At 56.7% G+C, this 24,815-nt stretch overlaps 5 protein-coding genes across 14 annotated transcripts; 3 read left to right on the top strand and 2 right to left on the bottom strand.

Moving 5' to 3' along the window:
• Positions 1-118: 118 nt before the first annotated feature.
• Positions 119-6,259, top strand: LOC135402285 (coiled-coil domain-containing protein 28B-like). 4 transcript variants are annotated; one of them, XM_064635312.1, is made up of 10 exons: positions 354-540; positions 1,136-1,309; positions 1,390-1,544; positions 1,846-2,000; positions 2,086-2,108; positions 2,713-3,011; positions 3,680-3,841; positions 4,824-5,088; positions 5,214-5,323; positions 5,504-6,259. In XM_064635312.1, exons 1-10 carry the CDS (start codon positions 369-371, stop codon positions 5,606-5,608), a joined length of 1,620 nt encoding a protein of 539 aa, XP_064491382.1. In that variant the 5' UTR covers positions 354-368; the 3' UTR covers positions 5,609-6,259. The 4 variants fall into 4 exon arrangements, with proteins under 4 accessions (XP_064491385.1, XP_064491382.1, XP_064491384.1 ...); XM_064635315.1 differs by lacking the exons at positions 354-540; positions 3,680-3,841; positions 4,824-5,088; positions 5,214-5,323; positions 5,504-6,259 and adding an exon at positions 119-265 and having other exon boundaries at positions 2,713-2,904; XM_064635314.1 differs by lacking the exons at positions 3,680-3,841; positions 4,824-5,088; positions 5,214-5,323; positions 5,504-6,259 and having other exon boundaries at positions 411-540; positions 2,713-2,904.
• Positions 6,260-6,382: 123 nt separating this feature from the next.
• On the top strand, positions 6,383-10,419 carry DCDC2B (doublecortin domain containing 2B). Of its 6 annotated transcripts, none has more exons than XM_064635343.1 (9): positions 6,383-7,282; positions 7,366-7,417; positions 7,873-7,949; positions 8,174-8,305; positions 8,755-8,895; positions 9,335-9,374; positions 9,681-9,864; positions 10,049-10,143; positions 10,298-10,419. In XM_064635343.1, the coding sequence occupies exons 1-9, from the start codon at positions 7,014-7,016 to the stop codon at positions 10,301-10,303; spliced, it is 996 nt and encodes a 331-aa protein (XP_064491413.1). In that variant the 5' UTR covers positions 6,383-7,013; the 3' UTR covers positions 10,304-10,419. The 6 variants fall into 6 exon arrangements, 4 of the variants coding, with proteins under 4 accessions (XP_064491413.1, XP_064491411.1, XP_064491414.1 ...); XM_064635341.1 differs by having other exon boundaries at positions 9,681-9,870; XR_010425076.1 differs by lacking the exon at positions 9,335-9,374.
• Positions 10,420-10,445: 26 nt separating this feature from the next.
• On the top strand, positions 10,446-20,455 carry EIF3I (eukaryotic translation initiation factor 3 subunit I). Of its 2 annotated transcripts, none has more exons than XM_064635345.1 (11): positions 10,446-10,576; positions 16,349-16,441; positions 16,526-16,613; positions 17,267-17,332; positions 17,923-18,072; positions 18,159-18,286; positions 18,576-18,686; positions 19,089-19,178; positions 19,435-19,508; positions 19,682-19,774; positions 20,077-20,455. In XM_064635345.1, the coding sequence occupies exons 1-11, from the start codon at positions 10,559-10,561 to the stop codon at positions 20,156-20,158; spliced, it is 993 nt and encodes a 330-aa protein (XP_064491415.1). In that variant the 5' UTR covers positions 10,446-10,558; the 3' UTR covers positions 20,159-20,455. The 2 variants fall into 2 exon arrangements, with proteins under 2 accessions (XP_064491415.1, XP_064491416.1); XM_064635346.1 differs by lacking the exon at positions 10,446-10,576 and adding an exon at positions 16,021-16,120.
• Positions 11,901-16,058, bottom strand: TMEM234 (transmembrane protein 234). Its single transcript, XM_064635349.1, has 5 exons — positions 15,975-16,058; positions 14,667-14,818; positions 13,274-13,340; positions 13,024-13,116; positions 11,901-12,128 (listed from the first exon to the last, which is right to left on the bottom strand). Exons 1-5 carry the CDS (start codon positions 15,985-15,987, stop codon positions 12,031-12,033), a joined length of 423 nt encoding a protein of 140 aa, XP_064491419.1. The 5' UTR covers positions 15,988-16,058; the 3' UTR covers positions 11,901-12,030.
• A 662-nt stretch (positions 20,456-21,117) lies between the features above and the next one.
• On the bottom strand, positions 21,118-24,699 carry LOC135402283 (myotubularin-related protein 9-like). The gene is made up of 10 exons (XM_064635309.1): positions 24,266-24,699; positions 23,676-23,784; positions 23,285-23,410; positions 23,028-23,201; positions 22,692-22,909; positions 22,404-22,565; positions 22,174-22,315; positions 21,866-22,086; positions 21,585-21,736; positions 21,118-21,466 (listed from the first exon to the last, which is right to left on the bottom strand). Exons 1-10 carry the CDS (start codon positions 24,445-24,447, stop codon positions 21,303-21,305), a joined length of 1,650 nt encoding a protein of 549 aa, XP_064491379.1. The 5' UTR covers positions 24,448-24,699; the 3' UTR covers positions 21,118-21,302.
• Between the last annotated feature and the right edge of the window lie 116 nt (positions 24,700-24,815).

Genomic DNA, 24,815 nt, shown 5'->3' with positions numbered 1-24,815 from the left:
AGGGTGCCCAACCCCTGGTGCCCCCATTGGCTCCAAAATGTCCAAGGTCGGATTAAAATCCTGGCGGGATTTACACGAGCAGCCGCGCTCCGTCTGCGCGCGGGGCGGGCGGGGGGGACGGGACTTGTCTAATCCCGTCCCTGCGCCAGGGCTGGAGGCCCTTCCTGGCTCCTTCCCGGCTCCCTCCCGGCTCCTTCCCAGCTCCTTCCTGCAGGGACGGATCCCGCAATCGCGGCTCTGCGCTGACACCGGGGGACAACGCGGGGTAAGCGGAGGGGGATGGAGGGGGGGGCACGAACGACCCCCGGGCCGCGGGGGAGCGGAGCGGGGGCTGGATCCCGATCCTGCCCCATCCCCGACCCCGCCGGATGCTGATCCCGGGGCTGGGGCTGGGGCCGGTTCTGGGGGTCCGGCAGCGCCTGGAGGAAGTTCCCTTTCCCTTTAAATGCAAATCCCGGGCTGTGCGGACGGTGTCCGGCGGGCTCGGGGTGTCCGGCAGGTTTGGGGTGTCCGGCAGGCTCGGGGACACGTGTCCGGCAGGTTCGGGGTGTCCGGTGGGCTCGGGGACACGCCGGGTCAGCCCCCCGGGCCGGAGCGGGGCCTGGCACGGGTCAGTGCCCGGCCGTGGAGCTCCGGAGGCTGCGGACAAAGGGGCTCCACGGCCCCGGAGCGGGGCCGGGGGTCGGGGGGGGGGCTCGGCCGGAGCCCGGAGGTGTCGGTGCCCGCACGGTCCCGGTCCCGCTCTCGCCGGGGGCAGCCGAGGTTGAAATCCTGCTCTCCCGGGGCTGGAGACACGGCGAGAGCCGAGGCCAGGCCGGAGCTCCCGCTGCGAGCAGAGTCTGAGCCCGAGCCCGAACCTGAGCCCGAGCCTGAGCCTGAGCTCGGCTGCTGCCCCCCGGGAAAGGGGGTCCGAGCTCCTGCTCCAGCCCTCCCACCGCCAGCGAGCCCCGGTGGCCGTGGCTGTCACCCTTTGTCCTGGGGGTCCTGGTGGCCGTGCTGAGGGTCCTGGTGGCCGTGGCTGTCACCCCCCCACGCCGGGGGTCCCGCAGCCCCTCTGCTGTGCCCCGGGCAGACTCGTCTCCTTTTCCTGAACCATCAGGGAAGGAGCCTCCAAGCTCCGTGTCCGTCCCCGCAGGGTCCCCGCAGCCCCCGGGATGGAGGAGCGGAGGAGGAAGCGCAGCCCCAGGACCTGCCTGGCCCAGCCGGCGCCCCCCGGGGCCCCGCGCCCGCTGCCCCCCAGCAAGAGCACGACCTTCGCGCTGCCGCTGCCCACCTTGCCCTCGCCCCGGCAGCGCGCCCGGCTCCGCAGGTCGGTGCGGGATGGGGGGGACCCCCTGCAGCCCCCCCGTGGTGCCCCTGGAGCGATGCAAATCCCTCTTCCCTGTGCAGGACCAGCAAGGAGCGGGCGCGGGCGGGCGCGGGGGGGTCCCGGGGGGCCCCGCTCCAGCACAGCTTCCTCACGGACGTGTCCGACGTGTGCGAGATGGAGGGGGGGCTGCTCAACCTCCTCAGCGACTTCCACTCGGGAAAACTGCAGGCGTTCGGTGAGGAAACAGGGACTGGGGGGCCGTGGGGACAGGGGATGTGGTGGATCCTTCCTGGGGGGGGGGCAGGGAAGGAGTGGGATGGGATGGGAGATGGGATGGGGTGGAATGGGATGGGATGGGATGTGTGGATGCCAGGGAAAGAATGGGACAGGATGTGTGGATCCCAGGAAAGGAGTGGGATGGGATATGATGATTCCCAGGGAAAGAGTGGGACAGGACATGTGGATCCCGGGGAAGGAGTGGGATGGGATATGATGATTCCCAGGGAAGGAGTGGGATGGGATATGATAATTCCCAGGGAAGGAGTGCTCCTTCGAGCAGCTGGAGCACGTGCGGGAGATGCAGGAGAAGCTGGCCCGGCTCCACTTCGGGCTGGACGTGTGTGTGGAGGAGCTCCCCGAGGAGCAGAAGAAGGCGGCGGCCGACAGGAACCTGGACCAGCTGCTGGCACATGTGAGTGTCACCCCCTGTCCCCTGCCAGGGCTGGGACCCCCCCAGCCCCTCCACCAGCTCCTCAGCTCTGCCTTTGCTCCCACAGCTGGAAGAGCTCAGCAGCTCCATGTATCCTTGGTGAGGGTGAGTGGTGACAGGGACAGTGGTGGCAGTGCTGGGGGTGGCAGTGATGGCAGTGCTGAAAGTGAAGGTGGTGGCAGTGGCACTGGTGATGGTGGTGATGGTGGTGATGGTGATGGTGGGAGTGGTGGCAGTGATGGAGGTGGCACTGGTGACAGTGGGGACAGTGACAGTGATGGTGGTGGCAGTGACAGTGGTGGCAGTGGCAGTGACCGTGATGGCAGTGAGAGTGGGGACAGTGGCAGCAGTGACAGTGATGGTGGGGACAGTGACAAAGGGATCAGTGATGGGTGGGGACAGTGACAGCGGTGGCAGTGGTGGCAGTGACAGTGACACTGGGGACACTGACAGCGGTGGCAGTGATGGCAGTGGCAGTGACACTGGGGACACAGCGGTGGCAGTGGCAGTGGCAGTGACACTGGGGACACAGCGGTGGCGGTGGCAGTGGTGGCAGTGGCAGTGACACTGGGGACACAGCGGTGGCAGTGGCAGTGGCAGTGACACTGGGGACACAGCGGTGGCAGTGGCAGTGGTGGCAGTGGCAGTGACACTGGGGACACAGCGGTGGCGCTTCCCCTTGACCCGCGCTCAGACAGAAGCTGCACCTGGCGGAGACCTCGGACCCCGAGGACGCGGCCGCCTGACCCCGGCCCTGCCCTCTGCCCGCTCCCGGCCCCGTGCCCGGCCCGGCCCCCAAACCGGGCCCCCAGACCGGGACCCCCCAACCTGCCCCGGGGGGACCCGCGGGGGCGGGGCCTGGCGGGGCGGGGCCCGTCGCGGCCCGATGACGCCATCGCCCCGCGCCGGGGCGGCGCAGCCATGGCGGCGCTGGGCCCGCGGGCCGAGGCAGAGGGGCGGCGGCGGCTCCTCCGCGCCCTGACCCGCCTGCAGGTGAGGGACGGGGGTCCCTGTGCCGGGGGGAATGGGGGGGCACAGCTGGAAGGGGCTTTTTTGGGGGGAAACAGCTGGTGGAGGCCTTTGGGGGGGCACAGTGAGGGGGGCAGAGCTGGATAGGACCTTTTGGGGGGGGTAGAGCTGGACGGAGATCTTGAGGGGGCGTAGAGGGGTCCTGGGGAGGCACAGCTGGATGGGGACCCTTGAGGGGGGCATAGAGGGGTCCCTGGGGCGGGGGGTCTGAGGAGTCCCTGGGGAGTCAAAGGGGTCCCTGGGGGGGTTGGAGGGGTCCCTGGGGGGGTCGTAGGGGACTGTGGGGGGGTCACAGGGGTCCCTGGGGGGGGTCAGAGGGTCCCTGGGGGGGTCATAAGGGACCCTGAGGAGGGTCAGAGGGGTCCTTGTGGGGTCAGAGAGGCCCCTGGGGGGGTCTGAGGGGTCATTGTGGGGTCAGAGGGTCCCTGGTGGGGTCTGAGGAGTCCCTGGGGGAGTCAGAGGGGTCTCTGGGGGGGTCTGAGGAGTCTCTGGGGGAGTCTGAGGGGTCTCTGGGGGGGTCAGGCACGGGAGGTCCCAGCTGGGTGCCAGTGCCTCATTAAATGGGTGTGGGAGGGTGTTTGGGGGGCTCGGGGGGGTCCGAGGGGGCTCTCCCAGCTCCAGCAGCTCCACAGGCCTGTGCCAGGGGGTTCCTGCTGCGGCGGCGGCTCCGGCGGGCACGGGAGGATTTCGAGGCGGCCGTGCTGGAGATCGACGGGGACCTGCGGGAGCTGCGCTGGACGGGGCGGTTCCTGCTGCGGCCCAGCTTCGGCCCCGGCCCCCGTGGGCCCGCCCAGGTGGGGTCCTGCCCGGGGAGGGGATGGTCCTGCGGGGTGTGCCCGGGGCTCTGTGACCCTGCCAGGAAAAGCCACTCAGTTGGCAGTGGCAGCTCTGCCCGGTGATCCCGGGCTGGCTTTGTGCTCCTGGGGGCACACCGAGGGTGCCCCGGCCCTGGGGCAGTGCCCGACCTGCACTGGGGGTCCTCTGGGCTCCCCCCTGCCCTGCTCCCCCTCCTCTGGCCCTTCAGAAAGTTTGGGATGGCTTAAACCAGACAGGGAGCAGGAGCTCTGCCAGCAGCAGCAGGGCCACATCTCAGATCTCTGTGTTTTCTTTTACATGTTTTCTTTCATAAATATTTACATTTCTCTTATATATTTTTCTATTTTCTTTTTATATATTTTTATATTTTTTATATATTTCTATATTTTCTTTTATATATTTTTATATTTTATTTTATAATTTTTTATATTTTCTTTTATATATTTTTATATTTTATTTTATAATTTTTTATATTTTCTTTTATATATTTTTACATTTTATTTTATATTTTTTTATATTTTCTTTTACATATTTTTCTATTTTCTTTTATAACATTTTCTATTTTCTACTTTCTTTTCTATTTATTTCCTTTCTCTTGATTTCCTTCCTATTTATTTCCTTTCTGTTTTTCTTTATATTTTCCTCATATTTATTTTTCTTGTACTTATTTTCCTCCTATTTATCCCTTCCTATTTATCCCTTCCTATTTATCCCTTCCTATTTATCCCTTCCTATTTATCCCTTCCTATTTATCCCTTCCTATTTATCCCTTCCTATTTATTTCCTTCCTATTTTTCTTCGTATTTTCCTTATATTTATTTTTCTTATACTTATTTTCCATATATTTTCTTTATGTTCTCCTCATATTTTTTTTTCCTTCTTTCCCCTTTTCCCTCCCCTATATCATCTCTCCTCCCCCCCTTCCCCATTTCCATCCCTCCCCTGTCTCCCCTCTGGCAGCCCTTGGAGCCCCAGGAGACCAGCACCAAAAACCCTCTGGAGGAGCCTGAACCCCCTGAACCAGATGGGACCCCCCCAGCCCCCCTGCAGGGCAGGACAGCCCCGACCCCCACGGGCCCAGAGGACACCCTGAGCCCCCCAAATGTGGGGGTTGAGGGTGACAAAGGCACGGAAAAGGAGAGCGAGGAGTGGGACAACGACAGCGGCGAGACCTCGGTGTGGGACAGCTCTGACCTGGGCACAGAGACCCTCGGAGCCCACCCGGGTGAGGGGGCACAGGGGGGTCCACAGGGCAGCCACAGCCTCGAGAGGGCCTTGGAGAGGCTGGAGGGAGCTCCCACAGGCCGGATCTCTGTCCTCACCCTGGGCTGTTGTTCCGTTTCTTTGCAGAAATCCCTCTGGGGGACCTTCCCCAGACCCGCTCCGGGCTCCAGGCCTACAGGACCCACCTGCTCATGGAGCTCATGTGGCTGCAACAGGCCATTGCCAGCAGGAAAAACGTGAGGGCCTGGCCCTGCCTCTTCCCAAACAGCAGGGGCAGCCCCTCCAAAAGCGGGGCTGGCTGGGGACAATCCCATTATCCAGGGATTGGGCTGGGTGGGGACAGGGGTTTTGCTGTTTGATCTGCCCCTGGGTCTCTGAGATTTAATCATCAGTGTTTGGTTTTCTTCCTCTTCCAGTTCTTGATGCTGAAGCAGAAGCTGGGGATTCCTGACTCCTTGGGAGGCATTCCCAACCCCCTGGATGGGTGTGGGGAAGCCGTGGAGCTGCAGCACCACGGGTGACCTCAGGGGAGCTCCAGCTCCATGGGTTGATGGTTTTAACTTCAGCAGAATGTGGCAAGAAAGCCTCTTAGTTCTTGTAGATGTGGATGTTTGGTCAGAGCAGGATTAAACACTGTGGAGCCAGGGAGGTTGTGGTGTGTGCTGGAGGAATTCCCAGTGAGGATCCTTCCACAAGGACCCCATTCCTGTTGGCTGAGCTGGGTGATCCAGGGGGGGAAAATGGAGGATGGGAAGATTTTTCACTTACAGAAGGTGCTTTTGGACTGAAATGCCTGAAGGCAGCAGGTGCTGGGACCTGCAGGAACAGCCTGTTCCTCTCTGAACTGTGGGGGAATCTGAGCTGTGTGTTTGGGAGGGCTCTGCACTTCACACCTCTGCAATATCCAGGATCTCCAAGTGCCCGCGGTGGATTTTGGGAACACTGGACCAGTGCCTCAGGGAGGTTGGGAAGTGCTCTATCTGTTCCTGTAGCTCAGGAACATTCCAGGTCCCTGGAAAAGGGACTTTCCACGTGGTGCTGTGGTTCCCCCCCGTGATTCCCCCTCTGCATTCCTGCTGCCTGAACAACCTCTGTTGCCAGGTGGCAGATGGATCCCTCTGTTCCAGAATAGATCCCCACTTGTTTGTGAATAAAAAGCTTTCCTAATGCTCCTCTTTGGATCTCTTCCTGTCTGGCTTCCTGCCTTTTCCTGGGCAGAGCCAAGTCCTGTTTTGGCCCATGGAATCTGTTCGGGACAAAGTGCCCACTGGGATGTGGGTGCTCATCTGATCCAGGGTGGGATCCTTTGCACTTCTCCTGAGGGGAACAAGTGATGCCAGGGGGGTGACAGCCCCTGGGCAGCACTGCTGTGGGTGGGACAGGAAGATCCTGATCCATAAATCCCGGTCAGAGCCTGGTGACTCCAATATTGGGCTCCCGTAGTGGTGGTTGAGGATTGAAGAGCCCTGTGGTTCCTGGTTTTCTGGCAGAAAAGTGCTCTGCAGGCGTTTGGTGTGGCCTCCCACGGCTCCCTCCTGCTGGGTTTGCATCCATGGAGATGCTCTGTCACGCCAGGCTGGGCTGGGAAGGGGCGGGACAGCAGAGCCCAGAGCGGCTGGTCAGAAGGGTTTGGGATCTGGGGGGCTGCTTGGGGGGGGTTTAGGCTCAGTGGGAGGCTGGTCAGAAGGGTTTGGGCTCAGCAGGAAGGGTTTGGGCTCAGCAGGAGGCTGGTTGGAAGGCTTTGGACTCTGGGGAGCTGGCTGGAAGGATTTAGGCTGGTCAGAGAGGTCTGGGCTCAGTGGGAGGCTGGTTGGAAGGGTTTGGGCTCTTGGGGGGTGTGATTTGGAAGGGTTTGGGCTCAGCAGGAGGTTTGTCCACTTGCCACATCCCCTGTGACCAGTGTGGGGACTGGTCATCCCCCCTGGGATGAGCCCTCAAGGCCCAGCTCCAGCCAGGACCGTGCTGATCTATCGCAACGGGGACCGTTTCTTCCCGGGGAGGAGATTCCTGGTGACCCCCCGGCGCTTCCCGACCTTCGAGGCCTTTCTGGACGAGGTGACCAAGGCCCTCCACACCGCCCTGGCCGTGAGGAACCTCTACACCCCCCAGCATGGTCACGGTGTCGCGGGGCTGGGGGACCTGCGGGACGGGGGCCAGTACGTGGCAGCGGGGTCGGAGAGGCTCCAAAAGCTGGAGTGAGTAGAGGGAGCTTGGGGAGCAGCTTTAGGCAGCCATGGCTGGGCTGGGGTGGGGAAACACCCTTGTCTTGTTCCCACAGCTACTTAAATCAGAGAAGGAAGGAGCCCCGTGGGACGAGGAAGAGTCTGCAGGTGGGTCACTGAGGGGCAGGGGGGTGAAAAACAGCAGCTGATGGGACTGAGGTTGGGATTTAGGGCTGTGGGGATCAAAGTGCCCCAGGGATCAGCAGGACACGGGGGCTGCTGCTGATCCCTTCATCCCCCTGAACAGTGCAGGGAAGGGTCTGAGCTCAGGGATTCCCTGGCAAACCTGGAACACACTCCCTGTTTGAGGAGCCTCTGCAGCCTCCCTGTTGCTGACAACAAACCCCACATGGCAGCAGCAAGGCTGGGCAGGACGGGCTGTGTCCCAGGACAGGCTGTATCCCACCATGGGCTGTGTCCCAGGACAGGCTGTATCCCACCATGGGCTGTGTCCCAGGCCGAGCTGTATCCCAGGGGTGTGTGCAGGCAGATCCTGATGGAGAAACAGGAGCAGCCTGGGAGGCTCTGCAGGGCTGTCCCTGTGCAGTGAACTCTGTCCCCAGTCCCACGCTGCAGATCCCTGGAAATCCAACACCTTCGTCCAACGGCAGCAGCTCTCCCGCCTGCCCTGCACCATACAGTAAGTGATTCCATATTTTCCCCTTGGAGGGTCCCTGGGAATGTTTTCAGAGGGGGTTTCTCCGTGAAATCCCGGGAATGCTGCCCCACAGGGATGATTCCCAGTTTCCAGCAGGAGTATTTGCTGTAAATACGGTCTGGGCACTGGTGTCTGGCTGTTCTCCCCATCTCCCACAGCTCTGGGAATGCTGGCTCATCCCGTGCTCTGGGCTGCTTCTCCTGCAGTGTTTTCCGGAATGGGGATCTGCTGAGCCCTCCTTTCCCACTGGTGCTCCCCAAGAGGATCCCACTGGAGTGGGACACGCTCCTGGCCACGCTGACAGAGAAAGTGGAGTTGGGCAGTGGAACCGTTAACAAGTGGGTATCCAGGGAAGGCACTTCCCATAGATCCAGGACATAGGGAGCTCTGGCTGGAAGTTCAGACCATCTGCTTTTGCAAACTCGTTTGCTTTTCAGGTTTTCCCATCATTAAATGAGGGATAACCCCAATGTCCTGGGTGCTTTGTGATGCTGGTGAAAAAGCAATAAGCAAACAGGAAAAAAACCCCACAACATAAAAAGGAGTTTATGTCTTGAGGGAGGGGAAGAAAACCTAATTCCTCCCCAAACATCAATTTAGCCAAGGAGAAAGCTGGGATCTATTGCATCTCACTGATCACTGGGCATGATTTCTGTGACTTCCTCAGAGTAACACTAAGAATGATGGATCCTCTGCCTCGTTTCCCACTCTGCCCTTGTTTTCCACGCTGAGGGGGCTGTTCAGGGATTGCCAGAGCCCTGATCCCTTTGCTGTCTCCTTCCTCCAGGCTCTGCAGGCTGGATGGGACCCCGGTGTGCGGAGGGGAGGAGCTGGAGAATGGCCATCACTACGTGGCAGTGGGAAAGGAGGAGTACAAAGCCCTGCCCTACAGGGAGCTGCTGGTGCCCCAGGAGTGCAGGACACTGGGGTGAGTGGGCTGTGGCCAAGGGGTGTAAGGAATTCCCTCTGTGGTGGCCTTCAGGCAGAGCCATCCTTTTTGTGCCCCCCCTCTGTTCCCTCTGCCTGTGCCAGGGTTTGAGTTGTGCTTCGTGTGTTGGGAGTTCAGGGAAGGAAGAAGGATGTTATCAAAGGTTTTTGGTTAGTCCCTGAAATCCAGGGTTCAGTGCCAGAGGAAGCAAATGGTTTGGCTGTTTCTCAGCTGCATGTTCATGGAGCACTGAGAGGGACTCCTGTCCATTATCCACGGAATTTCCCAGGCCTGTGGTGGGCAGTGTGGTATCACCTGATGGGATCCACTGTGGAATGTGAAAAACACCTCTGGGCCCCTTCTCCTCTGGGAAAAGAGGGGACTGTGCCCTCCCTCAGCTGACCTCTGCCTGACGCTGGAATTTGCTTCTTTGTTACAGGAACCACCCAAAAACCAGGCACAAAAAGAGCCAGGGCAGGGTGAGTGCTCAGTGGCACAGAGTGGTTCGTGCTGCAATCATGGAATGGTTTGGGTTGGGAGGGACCTTAAAGCTCATCCAGTGCCACCCCCTGCCCTGGGCAGGGACACCTTCCACCAGCCCAGGTTGCTCCAAGCCCTGTCCAGCCTGGCCTTGGACACTTCCAGGGATGGGGCAGCCACAGCCTCTCCCTGAAACCCTCTTGTTACAGTTACAGCTTTGTACCAGTCGGGATCAAGGAAAACAGCAGGAATTTGAGTGTTTAGGGACTGCCCTGCACTTATAAACTGTGATGGTTTTTTTTCAGCTGGGTAGTCGCAGGGTGCAGGCCACGGGAGCTGCAGAGAAAGGCAAGATCCCACCTGCCTTCCCACAGCTGCAAATTCCAACCAGGGAATCTCCCCTCGAGGAGGAAGAGCCCATTTTCCATGTCAAACCTGTGCGTGCAGGACAGAACAGAAGGAGCAGCAGGAGTGTGCAGCCTGGCCCAGGTGAAGGTGTGAGTGTGGAGGGGGCTGGATTTATGATGCTGAAGGACAGGACTCCTGCATCCAGCAATTCCTGCAGTTCTTCTTTCCCCTCCTCACCTGGGCACACACCAGGATTCTGCAGCCTCAGCGTGACCAGGCCATGCAACACCCATGGAACAGCTTTTCCCTTTTCTTTTCCTCACAGGAAAAAGCCTCTCTAAACCCAGGGATCCAAGGAGAGAGATGAGAGGTGCTCGGGAAGAGGGTGAACACACCAGGCTGGATGTACCCATTGACCAGGTCTGAGAGGGGATTTCTTGCTTGTCTGGGACCTTCCTGCTCCAGGGAAGGACTCCTGGTCCCCCTGGAATGGCTCAGCCCCAAGGGCCAATGGAGAGTTCACAGCAATTCCTTGGGGAAGTCCTTGTTTTCTCACTGAAATCCTATTTATCAGGTTTAGGACACACTGAGCTGCTCTCCGATGTGTAAAGCCGAGAGTAACCACGAGGGGGAACCTGAGAAACGACAGCACGGTGTCACTGCAGGGCCTCGTGTGTTAGAAAGGCAAGAAATCCCATCTGGAGAATGAACAATTCCCTTCTGGAACGTGAAAGCTGCAGCTTCCCACCCCAGTAAGGACTGCAAAGGCTCTCCTGGATTCTTCTGTGTTTCCATCCTCACTCCTGTCACAGAAGAATTTACATGAAAACCCAAAATGAGACACCACAGAAAGGTATTTATTCCCCTCACTGTTTCTGTGGAGTGGGGGAGAACATTCCTGTGGTCAGATTCCTCCCACTGCAATTCCTGAAGTTCCTTAAGCAGAACTTACCTGTATCCAGGTGAAGCTCAGAATCCACCAGGGAATAACCACCTAATTCTTCAAATGGCTGAACACACTTATTTTAGTAACAGAAGTTCAAACCTTTGCTTTAAAAAAGAGGGGAAAAAATAGTTCTTTCTAAAACAATATTCTGTGTGACGAGGTCAGCAAAATTCCTGTTGTCAGTGGTGTGTTAATGATTCCAGCTTTTCCTGAGGATATTTGGGATTGCTGTAATGGGTGACAGTGCAGGTGACTCAGCTCTGCCTCGGTGGTGTCTCTGGGTTAATTAGAACTTCAAAGGAAGACAATTCCTTTGAAGTGAAATTAGAGAAAGCCCTGGTGAAGCTTTAGCTGGTGGTTCCTGACCCTTGTTGTGCTGTGTTTGCTGCACTGGGTGCTCCAATGCTGCTGCTTTCCCTTGGCTTTTCCCCCCCTGGATCACATTCCTGTGCAGTTGGTTTTATTCAGATGCACAGTGTTGTTAAATAATGAAGATTTTCTCCTTTATTTCTCAGAGGAAATGGCTGCTCTTCTGAGCTCTAAATGGGCTGGTTTGTAGCTGAACTGGGGAAGGAAGAATTACCAAACAGAAAACATGTTTTAATAACAAAACACCTGCCAGGGTTTGCTCTATGTCGGGTATTTCTTAGAAACAGATTTCATTGTATCATTGTCCCTCTGATTTGCAATGCCTGGATAATGTTTGCAGCAATTAAAGCTGTTCCCAAATCCATATATATTTTATTTCTGTCTTGGGAACATCTCCCTGATTTAGGAAAAGTCACAGGAATAAACAGCTCCTGCATCAGCCTCCCTGGGCAAGGCTTTCTGATTCCCCTCCCTGGAGTTTCTCATTAATTACAAGGGTGACAATGATTATTTTTTTTTCCTTCTGTGATTTCTCTGGTACTTTGGACTGATAATTTCACTGAAAAGGAACCCACCCTTCCTTCCTTAGGGACACACTGCACTTGTGGGTGTTTGATGGACGAGAGGAACTCTGAGCAAAGCCCTGTAGTAACCTCTGAGTAAGGGGCTGTGCAGTGTGAGCTGGGACAGCTGAGCACAGCAGAAAAAGCCATTTTCACTTGCTTGGCTACAAGAAGGAGGAATTCCTAAAAAAATTCCTTCTAATCAAAAATCAGTCAGTCCCAGAAGGTCCCATTGAATGATTTATTAACCCCTTATTGCCCCTTCAGTGCTGAGCAAATTCAACTTGAAACTTAAGACATGGAATGGGATGTGCTTTGTTCCACCCTGGTGCTCAGGGAATACAGTCCATGGGTTTTGACATCTGTGTGTCAAAATCCACCTTTCCCAGGTGTGGCTGAGCCAGGAGCCCCCTCAGCCACAGGGGGGGGTTACCCTTGGTCAGGTTCTGTCCCTCTGCTTCTTGTTCCTGAACCAGCCAGACACAGTGAGACCCCCAGGATGGTGAGCAGCATTCCTACCACAGCCCCTGTGGGAATGAACATATTGGGAATGTGCTTATCAAGAACTGGCAGGAGGGGTTGGAATGAGATGATCTTGAAGGTCCCTCCCAACCCAACCCATTCTGTGATTGTCTGTACAGTTCAGACAATGCTCAGGTGTCACAGGGCAGGGATGTCTGGGCAGGGCCAGCCTGGGCCAGGTGAGTTCTGAGGGGGTTTGGATGCTCAGACTGTCCCTGTACACTGAGCTCGGGATGTTTCCAAGGAAATGTCACTCCTGTGTCTGTTGGAGAGATCCAGGCTTAAACAACAACAACTAAACAGCTCAGTGTGTTCTTACAGCTGCTGTTCCTACAGCTGCTGTTCCTACAGCTCCTGTTCTTACAGCTCCTGTTCTTACAGCTCCTGTTCCTACAGCTCCTGTTCCTACAGCTCCTGTTCTTACAGCTCCTGTTCCTACAGCTCCTGTTCCTACAGCTCCTGTTCCTACAGCTCCTGTTCCTACAGCTCCTTTTCCTACAGCTCTTGTTCCAGGTGCTGGAGTTTTAAACTTTCCAGTTCCCTGCCTTCTTCTGCCCTTTTGAGCAGGGCAATGTCAGTGCAGTTCATCAGGGAAGGAAAGGAGGATGGGTGTTGACATTTGGGGGCTTATGAGCCTCTCCTTTTCCATGGTGGGCATATTATTTAGTGCTTCTGTTATGGTTCAACATCTAGTTAGGTTTTTAAGCTCTTTTAGCTTAGAACAGCCAGTTCTAAATTTAAATTCACCAGCCCTGCCCAGAAATCTGTGTCACTTCCCTTTCAGGGTCTGCAGCAAGAGCTGCTGCTGAACCAGGCAAAGCCTTGGGGGGGTATTTGCTGTTTTCACACCCTAAATCAGCCAACAGAGGCAGGGGAGGGAATGCCTGAAGTGTGACTTACGTTTGCCACCAACATCCTCTCCCAGGATCCTGCCAGTCACCAGGGTCACCACCAAAGCCAGGGAGTTGCAGAGTGGGACTGCCAGGGACAGGTCTGGAAGGGGAGGTTTAACAGAGCTTAACGTGGAGGTTCTTGGTTTATTTGGGGTGATTCCAAGGCAGCTGCTGGGGGTTGGGTTAAGCCATCAATCAAACCACTGATCCTCCCAAAATCCTCACCAAGACACGACAAAAAAGCGCCAAGGACTGACCTGTGGATGCCAAGGTGAGGTAAAAGAGGAGGGATCCACCTTGGTTGAGCAGAAAGGGCACCATGTACTGCAGGGAGAGCACAAACCTGTCAGCAGTCCCATATAAATCCCACATATATAAAACCAGGGATGGAATATTTCACAGTTTAAGTGAGGGTATCGAGGCCAGGAGCAGGTAGGAATGATGCCAAAGGAATTTTGACACTGAGCTTATTCCATGCAAAATATGAGGGTTGATGACCTGACACCTCCAAAAACATCTCAGTCCTGCACAGAGAGGGCAGAGCTCCAGGGAATGAAATGAAATATTGCTGAGGGTAAGGAATTCTGATGATATATGGAATATTTCACAGTGAAATAAAGGTATCAAGGCCAGAGTGAGACGCAGGAACGATCCCAGAGGGAGGAATATGGAATATATATGGAATACATATAAAAATACATATGCAATATTTAACATTTTAAGTGAAGTTATTGAAGTCAGAGTAAACAGGTAGCAACAATCCCAGAGGCAGGAATATGGAATAAATATAGAATTCATACATATATACATATATATTTATATAAATTATATAGAATTTCCATATTTATAAAAATACATGTGGAATATGAAACAGTTTTAGTGAAGGTATCAAGGCCACAGTAAGAGGTAGGAATGATCCCAGAAGCAGGAATATGGAATATATGTATATATTTATATATAAATATATAGAATATACACAAATATAAAAATATATAAATATATATATTAAGAATAGTATATATCTAAAAATACATAAAAATTTATTATATATATTCCATACACATAAAAATATATATGGAATATTTAAGAGTTGAAGTGAAGGTTATATGGAATATTTAAGAGTTGAAGTGAAGGTATCAAGGCCAGAGTAAGAGGTAGGAACAGTCCCAGAAAATGGTATATATGTATAAATATATATATATATTATATATATATATATATACACAATATATATAAAAATTCCATATAGATATTCTGTAAATATAAAAACATATATGGAATGTTTAAGAGTTGAAGTGAAGGTATCAAGGCCAGAGTAAGAGGTAGGAATAGTCCCAGAGGCAGGAAAATGGAATATATATGTGTGTGTATATATATATTTATATATATAATATATATATAAAAATTCCATATAGATATTCTGTAAATATAAAAACATATATGGAATATTTAAGAGTTGAAGTGAAGGTACCGAGGCCAGAGTGAGAGACAGGAATGATCTCAGAGGCAGGAATATGGAATACATATTCCACATATAAATTCCATAAATATAAAAATATACAAGGAATATTTAACAGCTTGAGCAAAGGTATCAAAGGCTGAGTGAAGAAGCAGGAGTGATCCCAGTTTGGTCCCTGCTCCAGGTCCCACCTTGCAGTTGAGGCCGAGGAAGCGGATCTCGGCCAGGAGCTGCCCCAGGCGGCCCCGGCCCCGAACATCCTCCATTCCCGCTGCTCCCGCCCTCAGGAAGGGGCTGCTCCCGCCCCACAGCACGGCCACCAGCGCCAGGGACACTGCCTGCCCTGTGGAACACCGGGATCAGCAGGATGGGGCTCCTGGGATCCCGGCCTGGGATCCCACAGAGCCCAAGGGACGGCCCTCACCCACCCTGGAACACCCGGGAGTGTCCCAGGCAGGGCTGGAGCAACCTGGGACAGGGGAAGGTGTCCCTGCCCACGGCAGGGGGTGGGACTGGATGGGCTTTAAGGTTGGAAAAGCTCTCCCAGATTGTCAAATCCAACCGTGTGCCCCCAAGCCCGATAAACCCTCTCACAAAGTGTCACATCCACTTGTCGTTTGGACACTTCCAGGGATAATTTGGACACCCCAGGGATGGTTTGGACACTTCCAGGGATAATTTGGACACCCCAGGGATGGTTTGGACACTTCCAGGGATAATTTGGACACCCCAGGGATAATTTGGACACCCCAGGGATGGTCTGGACATTCCCAGGGATGGTTTGGACACTCCAGGGATGGTTTGGACCCCCCTCAGGGAGGGGGACTCCACCACATCCCTGGACAGCCCCTTCCAAGGCCTGACCACCCTTCCTGTGAGGAATTTTTTCCTGTTATCCCTCCCCTGGCAGAGCTTGGGGTCGTTTCTCCTGGTCCTGCTGAAGGACACGGAGCTGCTGGGGTGAGTCCAGAGGAGGCACTAAGGTGGTCAGAGGGATGGAGCAGCTCTGCTGGGAGGAAAGGTTGAGGGAATTGGGATTGTTCAGTCCGGAGAAGCCTCGGGGTGACCGCATTGTGGCCTTCCAGGACCTGAAGGGTCTACAAGGAACATGGGCAGAGACTATGCACAAGGGTTGGAGGGACAGGACAAAGGGGAATGGCTTCACATCGGAAAAGTGGAGATTCAAGTGGGATATTGGGAAAAAATTCTTCCCTGCGAGGGTGGGAAGGGGCTGGAATGGATTTCCCAGAGAAGCTGCGGCTGCCCCATCCCTGGGAGTGTCCAAGGCCAGGTTGGAGCAACTTGGGGTAGTGGAAGGTGTCCGTGCCCATGGCAGGGGGTTGGAATCAGGCGATCTTCAAGATCTCTCCCAACCCCACCCATCCCGCGCCTCCATCCCCGTTTACCCGCGACAACCCAACCCCGCATTCCACAACCTCCCTCCCGCTCCAGGGACACCCTCACATCCCCTTTCCCCGCCGCCATCTCCTCCCTCTCACCCGCGGTCGCCATGGCAACGGCGCTTCACTTCCTGGTCGGACCGGAAGCCCGGTACCGTTGCCATGGCGACCCCGTGACGTATTTCTTCTGCGACTCCTCAACCCGGAAGTGACCGCCCTCCTCTCTCCTCAGCGTGGCCGCCATGGTAAGACCGGAGCGGGGTGGTCGCGGTTGTCGCGATTTGTGGCCGCTCCCGATGATTCAGCGGCTCAAAACCGCCCGGTCCGGGGCTCCTGGGGCGCGGGGGGGCGGCTTTGCCGCTCCCCCGCGCCCCAGGAGCCCCGGACCGGGGGCCGCGCTCGCCCCCCCGCCTCACCCTCCCTTTCCTTCTCCAGCTCCCCTCACTCATTAATTAATAACTTAATAATTGCAGAAGCCCATCCTGCTGCAAGGCCATGAGCGCTCCATCACGCAGATCAAATACAACCGCGAGGGAGACCTGCTGTTCACCGTGGCCAAGGATCCCGTGAGTGCTCCCCCCCTTACCACCCCCGCCATGATTCGTTAGTTTATTATTAATTAATCCGCGCGGTTTTTTTTCGCCTCGCAGATCGTCAACGTGTGGTATTCGGTGAACGGCGAGAGGCTGGGCACCTACAACGGGCACACGGGGGCTGTGTGGTGTGTGGATGCCGATTGTATCCTTTTTAATCCCCCCCAAAAAAGACCGGTTTGATCCCATGTTTTAGCCCGGGATTCTTCCCATCAGACTGCCCCTGGGCTCCTTCCTGCTTCTTTACCCTTGATCTCTGCACTTCAACTCTTGAATATTCCATTTATATTTTTATATATTTATATTGAATATAGATAGAGAATTTATATATATGGAATTTGTATATATATAAAAATTCCATATATATATAATTATCTTTGTGTATGTAATATATATTCTTTTATCTATATATGTATTCCATATTTCTGCCTCTGGGATCATTCCTGCCTCTTATTCTGACATACCTTCACTTAAATTCTTAAATATTCCATGTATATTTTTATATGGAATTTATATATATATAATATATTTATGTTTTATATACATTTATATTTATATATACATTTCAATATAAATTTATAGTTATATATATCCAATGATATATATAAATACACATATTCCATATTTCTCCCTCTGGGGTCATTCCTGCCTCTCACTCTGGTCTTGATACCTCCACTTAAACTGTTACATTTTCCATATGTATTTTTATATAGATGGAATTTTTAGGCATATATACCTGTAGAATTTGTACATATCTAAAACATTTATCCATGTCCTTCCCTGACTGGTGGCACCCAGGGGACACACGGCACGTGCTCACGGGCTCTGCCGACAACAGCTGCCGGCTCTGGGACTGTGAGACAGGTAAAGCCCTTCCCAAATCCCTGCCTGGCATCTGCAGGGCATCCACAGGGGTGGGGCAGCTCTGCCATGGAGGGTTGGGGGTGTTCAGCCTGGGGAGGAGACCTTGGAGACCCTCCCAGTGCCTGAAGGGGCTCCAAGGGAGCTGGAGACAGACCTGGGACAAGGGATGGAGGGACAGGACAAGGGGGAATGGCTTTAAGCTGGAAAAGGGGAGATTTAGGTGAGAGATTGGGAAGGAATTCTTCCCTGTGAGGGTGGTGGGGGGCTGGAATGGATTTCCCAGAGAAGCTGTGGCTGTCCCATCCCTGGAAGTATCCAAGGCCAGGCTGGAGCAACCTGGGATAGCATCAGGTGTCCCTGCAGGCAGAGGGTGGAAAAGGTGATCCATAACGTGCCTTCCAACCCAAAGCATTCTGTTATTCCATGATTAAGCTCAGAAAAGCCCCCCAAAATCCGGTGGTCTGTGACTCACAAGTGATTCTGCAGATCCCAAGTCAGGGATCCCCTGACCCTCCTGCCTCCCCTGGCACCCCTTCCCCTGTCCCATAACTCCCCCCAGCCCCCTGAGCTGATGTCCCTGTCCCCCCCAGGGAAGCAGCTGGCCCTGGTGAAGACCAGCAGTGCTGTGAGGACGTGTGGCTTCGACTTTGGGGGGAACATCATCATGTTCTCCACGGACAAGCAGATGGGCTACCAGTGCTTCGTGAGCTTCTTCGACCTGCGGGACCCCGCCCAGATCGGTGAGGGATCCTCCCCGGGGCTGGGGAGGGGCTGGGAGGGGGTGTGGAGGGCTGTGCCACCTCTGTGTGTCTGTCCCCTCCCTCAGAGAACAACGAGCCCTACATGAAGATCCCCTGCAGCGACTCCAAGATCACCAGCGCCGTGTGGGGCCCGCTCGGGGAGTTCATCATCGCGGGCCACGAGAGCGGGGAGCTCAACCAGTTCAGTGCCAAGGTCAGGGGCTGGTGGAGGGGAGGAGGATGGCACAGCGTTCCTGTGGGGTTCAGGGGCAAACTGTAGGATTTTGGGGCTCCAAACAGCAGCTTCATGGAAGGGTAGTTCAAATTTGTGGCTCCCCTGAGCAAGGTGGATGTGCCAACCCCCCCCAGCTCAGGTGGAGTGAGATGATCTTCAAGTTCCCTTCCAACCCACACCATCCCAGGATGCTATTCCATGATCTCCTAAATTATTTTCAATGAGGAGGACTCTTCCCAGCTCTCTGAAACTGCCTCTTCCCCCTCAGTCAGGGGAGCAGCTGTCGAACATCAAGGAGCACACCAAGCAGATCAACGACATCCAGACCTCCAGGGACATGACCATGTTCATCACAGCCTCCAAGGACAACACGGCCAAGGTGAGGTTTTCCATCAGCAGTGGATATTTCCTGGCAGGACCTCTCCTCAGAGCTTATCACAGGGGTTTTTTTCCTCCTCAGGGATTTGAGAAAGTGGAAAGGCAAAGCTCAGTGGGAAAGCTCAGTGAGGAAGGGGAGATGCCACCGTGTAAAATTATCAGTCAGGCATTGAAAATGAAATTATTTTGGCATTTCCAGAGTACTTTTGGCATTTTCCAGAATATATTGGCAGCTTGCCACCTCTGGAAGGCGACAGGTTTACCTTAGGCTGGTGTTTTGGCATTCTGGGGAAGTACATTTTGGGATTTGAGTGTCCAGGAGTGACTGCACCTCCCCAGGTGAGGCCCAGCAGCTGGATTTGAGTGAGTTAATGAATGAACTCTCTGCCTTTTTGCCTCGTAGCTCTTTGACTGCACATCCCTGGAGCACCTGAAGACGTTCCGGACGGAGCGGCCGGTGAACTCCGCCGCCCTCTCCCCCATCTTTGACCACGTAAGGATGAGCTCCCTCAGTGTCACCCCTGAGCTGTGTCACCAGCGTGAGTGTCCCCAGCCCAGCTGAAAACCAGGGCTGTGCAACGGGGCTGGGGAATTTTGCTGGCTCTGGCACGGGGAACGAGGCTTTGTGCCCTCTGATTTCCAGCCTCAGTGGTTCTGGGATTCCCCAAAGGCTCTGCTCCCTCCTCCCCCAGCTGCCCCTGAGTGTGGGACCAGCAGCACTGAAGGGTGGTGGCTCCTCTCCTTTGCAGGTCGTGCTTGGTGGTGGGCAGGAGGCCATGGATGTGACCACAACCTCCACCAGGATTGGCAAATTTGAGGCCAGGCAGGTCCTTTCCCTCACCTGGAGAGCTCCTGACAGCTCAGAACGCTGTTCCCGGAGCACCCTGCTCCTGGAGGAGTCCTTGAACATGCAGAGCTTGTTTGAGGAATCCCTGATTGTGCCCCTTCCAGGCTCCCAGCTCCTTGTGACAGTGTAAATCTCCTTCCTTCTCCCAGGTTCTTCCACTTGGCTTTTGAGGAAGAGTTTGGCAGAGTGAAGGGTCACTTCGGTCCCATCAACAGCGTCGCGTTTCACCCCGACGGGAAGAGGTGAGGCTCTCTGGGGGTCTTGCAGCGTGTCCCAGCCCAGGCAATCCCACTTTTTAGTTGGGATATGTCTGGACCTACAGGATCCCTGTGCTGGGAGCAGAACCAGCACCTTAATCCTCCCATTCCAGCCTCCCCTCAGGCCAGCCCGGGGGGTCACCAACACCCTGTTCCACACTTTGGCTGCCTCACTGATCCTTTCTTTGCCTTGTGACTCCTGTGTTAGTTCCAGGAGGGGGTTGTGAGGCCAGACTTGCCCCTGGTTGCTCCTGCAGCGTTCCTGACTGTCCCTTTCCTCCCTGCAGTTACAGCAGTGGGGGTGAGGATGGCTACGTCCGCATCCACTACTTCGATCCCCAGTACTTCGAGTTTGAGTTTGAAGCCTGAAGGAGGATTTCCCTCTCCTCTCCTCCTCCTTTTTCTCCTCCAACCCCTTGCCCAGTCCATCAGCTCTGTCACGGGGCTGCTGTAAGGCCTGAAGTTCTCCTGCTGCGTTTTGGGGGCTGTGTGAAGGTGGGGAAGTGGAAACTCAGCCAGCTCCAAAGGGCAGGAATGGCTTTTGTGGGAAGGCTGCTGGGTTGGCTGCCTGCCTGCCCCGGGGGCTTCCTGCCTGCTGGGCATATTTATACATCAGGGGAGGGAAAAAATCATCAGGAAATAAATAGAAATCTTTTGTAAACACAAGGCAAAGCACCTCTGTGGGGTTTTTTTGGTTGTTTTTTTTTCCCCAGTTAACCCAAGGACTTTGTTTTCCTGGCTCTGTTGCCAGTGCCTTGTTCCACACCCATGGGCAGACAGACAGTGCTGCTCCTCCCGGGACCTCTGCCCATCCTGGCTTAACTCTTTCCCAGGGAGTGACCCAGAGCCTCAGGTCCAGCCCTGAAGTGTGAAGAGGCTGGAAGTACAGCAGCCAGGAATTGTTTTCCAGCTGACACGCACGCGCCCGGCCCGGCCGCTTTGTTTATCTGCTGGGCTGACCCTGGGCCAACTTTCCTCATGGAACAGTTATTTCCTGCTCTAGGAGCTCGTGCTCCTCATCCTTCCCCCCTGTCTCACCCTGCCTGTCGGGAGGGGTGGTTTGTTTCTCTTTCCTTCCTCAAATCTGGGTTCAAGGGCAGAATTCCCAGCCCGGCTCTCCCAGCTTGGAGTGGCTGATGGAACAGTGAGGCTGCAGCCTCTGTGCCTTCTGTGGAGAGGGTGTTGGTTTAGTGTGAGCTGCTGGTTTTGCTGTGCCTGGCTGGCAGGCAGGTTGATGTCCTGCTCCACAGCCATCCACAAGTGCTGCTGAAATCCCACTGGGAAGGAGCATCTTTCTCCTGCCCCTATGGAAGAGCAGAATGCCGGTGTGGGCTGGGAGAGAGGCTTTACTGAAACAAGCTCAGTCTGGGCAGCCCAAAGGCTGGGAAAGGGGGTCTGTTCCTCCCTCCCAGAGCTGTCCATGGGGTCTGTGTCCAGCACAGCGCTTCCCACAGGAAGCTTCAGTGTTGCCTTGTCCTGGCATCCCATGGGACTGAACTGCCTGTGCTGCCCTTCATCTCCTGTTCTCCATCCCAGCAGTGGGGTCAGAGAGGGACTGGCTCAGCCTGTTCCCTGTGCTCTCCTTGGCAGGGGTGTTGTTTTCCTCAACCAACCGCTGGATCTCTGCCCAGGCCTCATCCAGGTGCTGGGATGGACGGATCCAACGGAGGAATAAACCTGGGAGAGAAGGGGCTGGGTGTTATTTCAGCCCTGTCAGCGAGGGAAAGGCAGAGCAGCTTCCCCTCAGCCAGCCCAGCTCAGGGCTGAGGATGGATTTTGGGAGGATCCCGCTCACCCTGCCAGAGCTGGATGCTCTGGGGCTCCACGGAGGGCCAGATCACCAGGGCATTGTGGGAGTAGAGAGGGTTCAGGAGCTTCTCCTGCTCCTCGGGCCGGTTCAGCCAGGCCCAGAGCGAGTGTGTGCTCTCCTTCACCTTGCACAGGCTCCTGTGGGACATGGGGGATGTGTTTCAGTCCCTGCCAGGGCTCGTGGGGTTTGCTGTGACCCAAACCGTGACCAGGAGGGGATTTGCTGGAGTTGCTCCCTGGGGACAGCGCTGTCCCCACCCCTCTCACCTCTCCTTCTCGTTGTTGCAGAGGAAGGTGCCGTAGGCCGAGGCGTAGGCGTTGTCGAAGAGGGAGAGGAGGAGGCGCTCCCCAAATTCCAGGGAGAAGGGGAACTGGCGGCTCAGCTGCCACACACAGTCCAGGAAGAGCAGGAAAAGCGGTGCCTCCTGCTTCAGCCGGGCGTGGGAATAGGCAGAGTGGGCGCAGCGGAGGTGGAAGGGGTGTCCGGCCTGTGGGACCCCGAGGGGGGGGGATATGGGGCTGAGGGTGCCCAGCCAGGCTGGGATCCCCATCCCCCTCGGAGCTGCCGCTCTCACCTGGATCCACTCCCGCTCCAGCAGCCCCTGGAATCCCGCCAGGGTGCGGCAGGACGGGTCCAGGATCACCTGGGCCAGCGCTGTCACCAGCAGCGTCGTGTCCGTCCCCTCCGCCCCGTGCACCAGCACCGTGGCCTCCTCCCTGTCGGGATCAACCCGGGATGGCGCCCGGATTTCGTGCCATGCTGGGAGTTGGGGGAAGGAGGGGCTTTGGGGTGCAGCCCCCTTACCTGTCCATGCACTGGGCAGCCAGGCAGGCCGTGCTCAGGGCTGCCTTGACGTGGCTGAGCCAGCGGCTGCTCTCCAGCCGGCCCAGCCACCGGTCCATGCTCAGGGAGGGGTCACTGCAGGCTTCCACCAGCTTGGCAAAGCTCTCCTGCAGCGGGCGGCCCCTGGGAGCAGGGAGAGAGGTGCTGGGGGCTTGGTGACTCTTTTGTGGGGGTGGACCCCCCATGTCATGCCAGGCAGTGCGATCACCCCCGTGTCACGAGAGCGCCAGGGCTCGGCACAGCCCTCACCTCTCCAGGGGCCGGTGCAGCCTCCTCCACTGTGGGTAGGAGGATTTGGGCTCTGTGCCTCCCCCGGTCATCCGAGCCTGCTTTGCTGCCTGGGCCGAGCGTGTGTCGATGATGAAGCCCCTCTCCCCCTCGTCCAGGATCGTCCCCAGCAGCGTCTCGTCCTCGCGGCACCGCCTGCGGTTGGGTCCCGTCAGGGGTTGGCTGCTGCGGAGCATCACCTGCAAGGTGAGAGATGGGGAGCACTGGGGGACCCCACAGCATGGGGGGGCTTCCAGCCACCTTTCCCAGAGGGCTGGCGGTGGTGGGAGAAGGGATGAGGGGGTGGGGTGGACTCACGGTGCGGTTTTTGGGGTGGAAGTAGCTGAGGACGGGGAACCTCCTGCCCTGCCGGAACCGGGCAGCCTTTCTCAGGGCCTCGTCAGCCACGGCCGCAGGCACAATGACGGTGGGAGGGTACGTGGGGCAGGTGCTGAAGTCCTGGTTCACGGTGCTCAGCCGCCACTGGCTCGTCTGGGGCAGACACGGGGTCAGGGGGAGCCCTGGTGCCCAGCCTGCTGTGACTGGGGAGGACTCAGGTCTCCTTCCAGCCTCACCTGCGAGGAGATCTGTTGGAAATACTGCTCGAGGGGGAACTGGTGCCATCCTTCCTCGAGCTTCAGGCTCGGGGGTCTGTAGAAGAACGGGTACATCATCATCACGGAGTCCACCGAGGAGAGGGCCTGGAGTGAGAGCAAAGCCGGCGCTGGTCACAGGGCAGGGGTCGTGGCTGGGAATGTCCCCAGGGCTCTGCAAACCCCGTGGCTGTTCCCTGCTCCTGGCCACATCCCAGCACCAGGCGAGGGCTGGGCAGCACCAGCGGCCCCACGGGGCACCCTGTGCCAGCGCTGCCGGAGCTGAGTGCTTATTTACCCAGCGAACGACAGACGCAGAGCAAACACGGCGGGGCCGCTTTGCCCTGGCAACCCTTTGCTGCCCGGGGCTCACCTCGATGGAGCTGGCGATGTTGAGACACTCCTCCATGCCCGGGATCTCCAGCTGCAGCACCTTCAGGTCTTTGCACCGGAGCGTGATGGTGCCGGAGGAGCCGGTGAGCCTGGGGGAGGCAGGAGGGGGGTCAGGGCTGGCCGGGGGGCCGTGCGCGCACAGACGGACACACAGACAGCGCCGAGCTGCCCTCTCCCCCCGAGGGCTGTGCTGGTGTGGTTGCCAAATCTCTGGCTCTCGTCTGCCCCCGGAGCCGGGATTTCCACTGTCTCCCTGCCCTGGACGGGGCACGGCGGGCGCCGCGGTGGTTGGCAGAGCCAAGGGAGCGTTAAAAGCCAAACCTGGTGTCCCGGGCGGAGCTGTTAGTCCGGGGGGGCTGGTACCAGCCTAAATTCTGCACTCTGAGGAGAAGAGGAGGTCAGCGCCCGGTGCTGCCGTGCTGGGCCGTGAGGAAGAGGAAGGACAGGGCTCGGCGGGCAGCACCCAGGGGTGGCCGTGCTCCGCTCGGGAATGCTCCAGCTCGGGAGGAAGGGGTGACAGGGCCGGGAGGGAGCGCGGGGCAGCCGCGGGGCGGGGACCAGCACACGCACCTCTTCTCCACGGCGTCCACGTTGCGGATGAGCAGCCAGAGCTCCACGTCCCCGCCGGGGCAGGAGGAGAGGAGCAGGTGGTGGCTGGTGATGCACAGGGTGCCCCTCACCGCCGGCAGCCCCGCGCACGACAGCAGCACGTTCTCCACCGTCGCCGTCTTGATCAGCTCCGAGAACTCCATGGCCGGCTCTGCCCGGCGCGGGGGACTGGGGAGGGAGAAAGGGGAAATCCTGCGGCGCACGGCCCGGCTGGAAACCCCTTCTTCCCTCTGCGTCACGGCCTCACCCCCTCTGGGTGTTTGCGCTGTCACCTACAGCGGACGGAGCTGCGAAACGCAGCCAGGGGGACGTTTCCTCCCCGGGGAAACTGAGGCACGGGGCGGGGGGGGCTGAGCTGACCCCAGGCTCCCACCCCAAGCCGGGTATCCCGTGCCGGCTGCGCTGCAGGGAGGCGATTTTTGGTGAAAAGGGAGCAGCTCCAGGTCCTTCCCTGCCACCCTGCCACCAGCCCCCCCCCCCCCCCAGCTGCCAGGGCCCCTGTGCCCACAGT

Source organism: Pseudopipra pipra, chromosome 24 (genome assembly GCF_036250125.1).
Source record: "Pseudopipra pipra isolate bDixPip1 chromosome 24, bDixPip1.hap1, whole genome shotgun sequence".
Taxonomy (NCBI): Eukaryota; Metazoa; Chordata; class Aves; order Passeriformes; family Pipridae; genus Pseudopipra; species Pseudopipra pipra.
The sequence above is the reverse complement of the archived record's forward strand: the minus strand, read 5'-3'. Positions and strand labels throughout refer to the sequence as shown.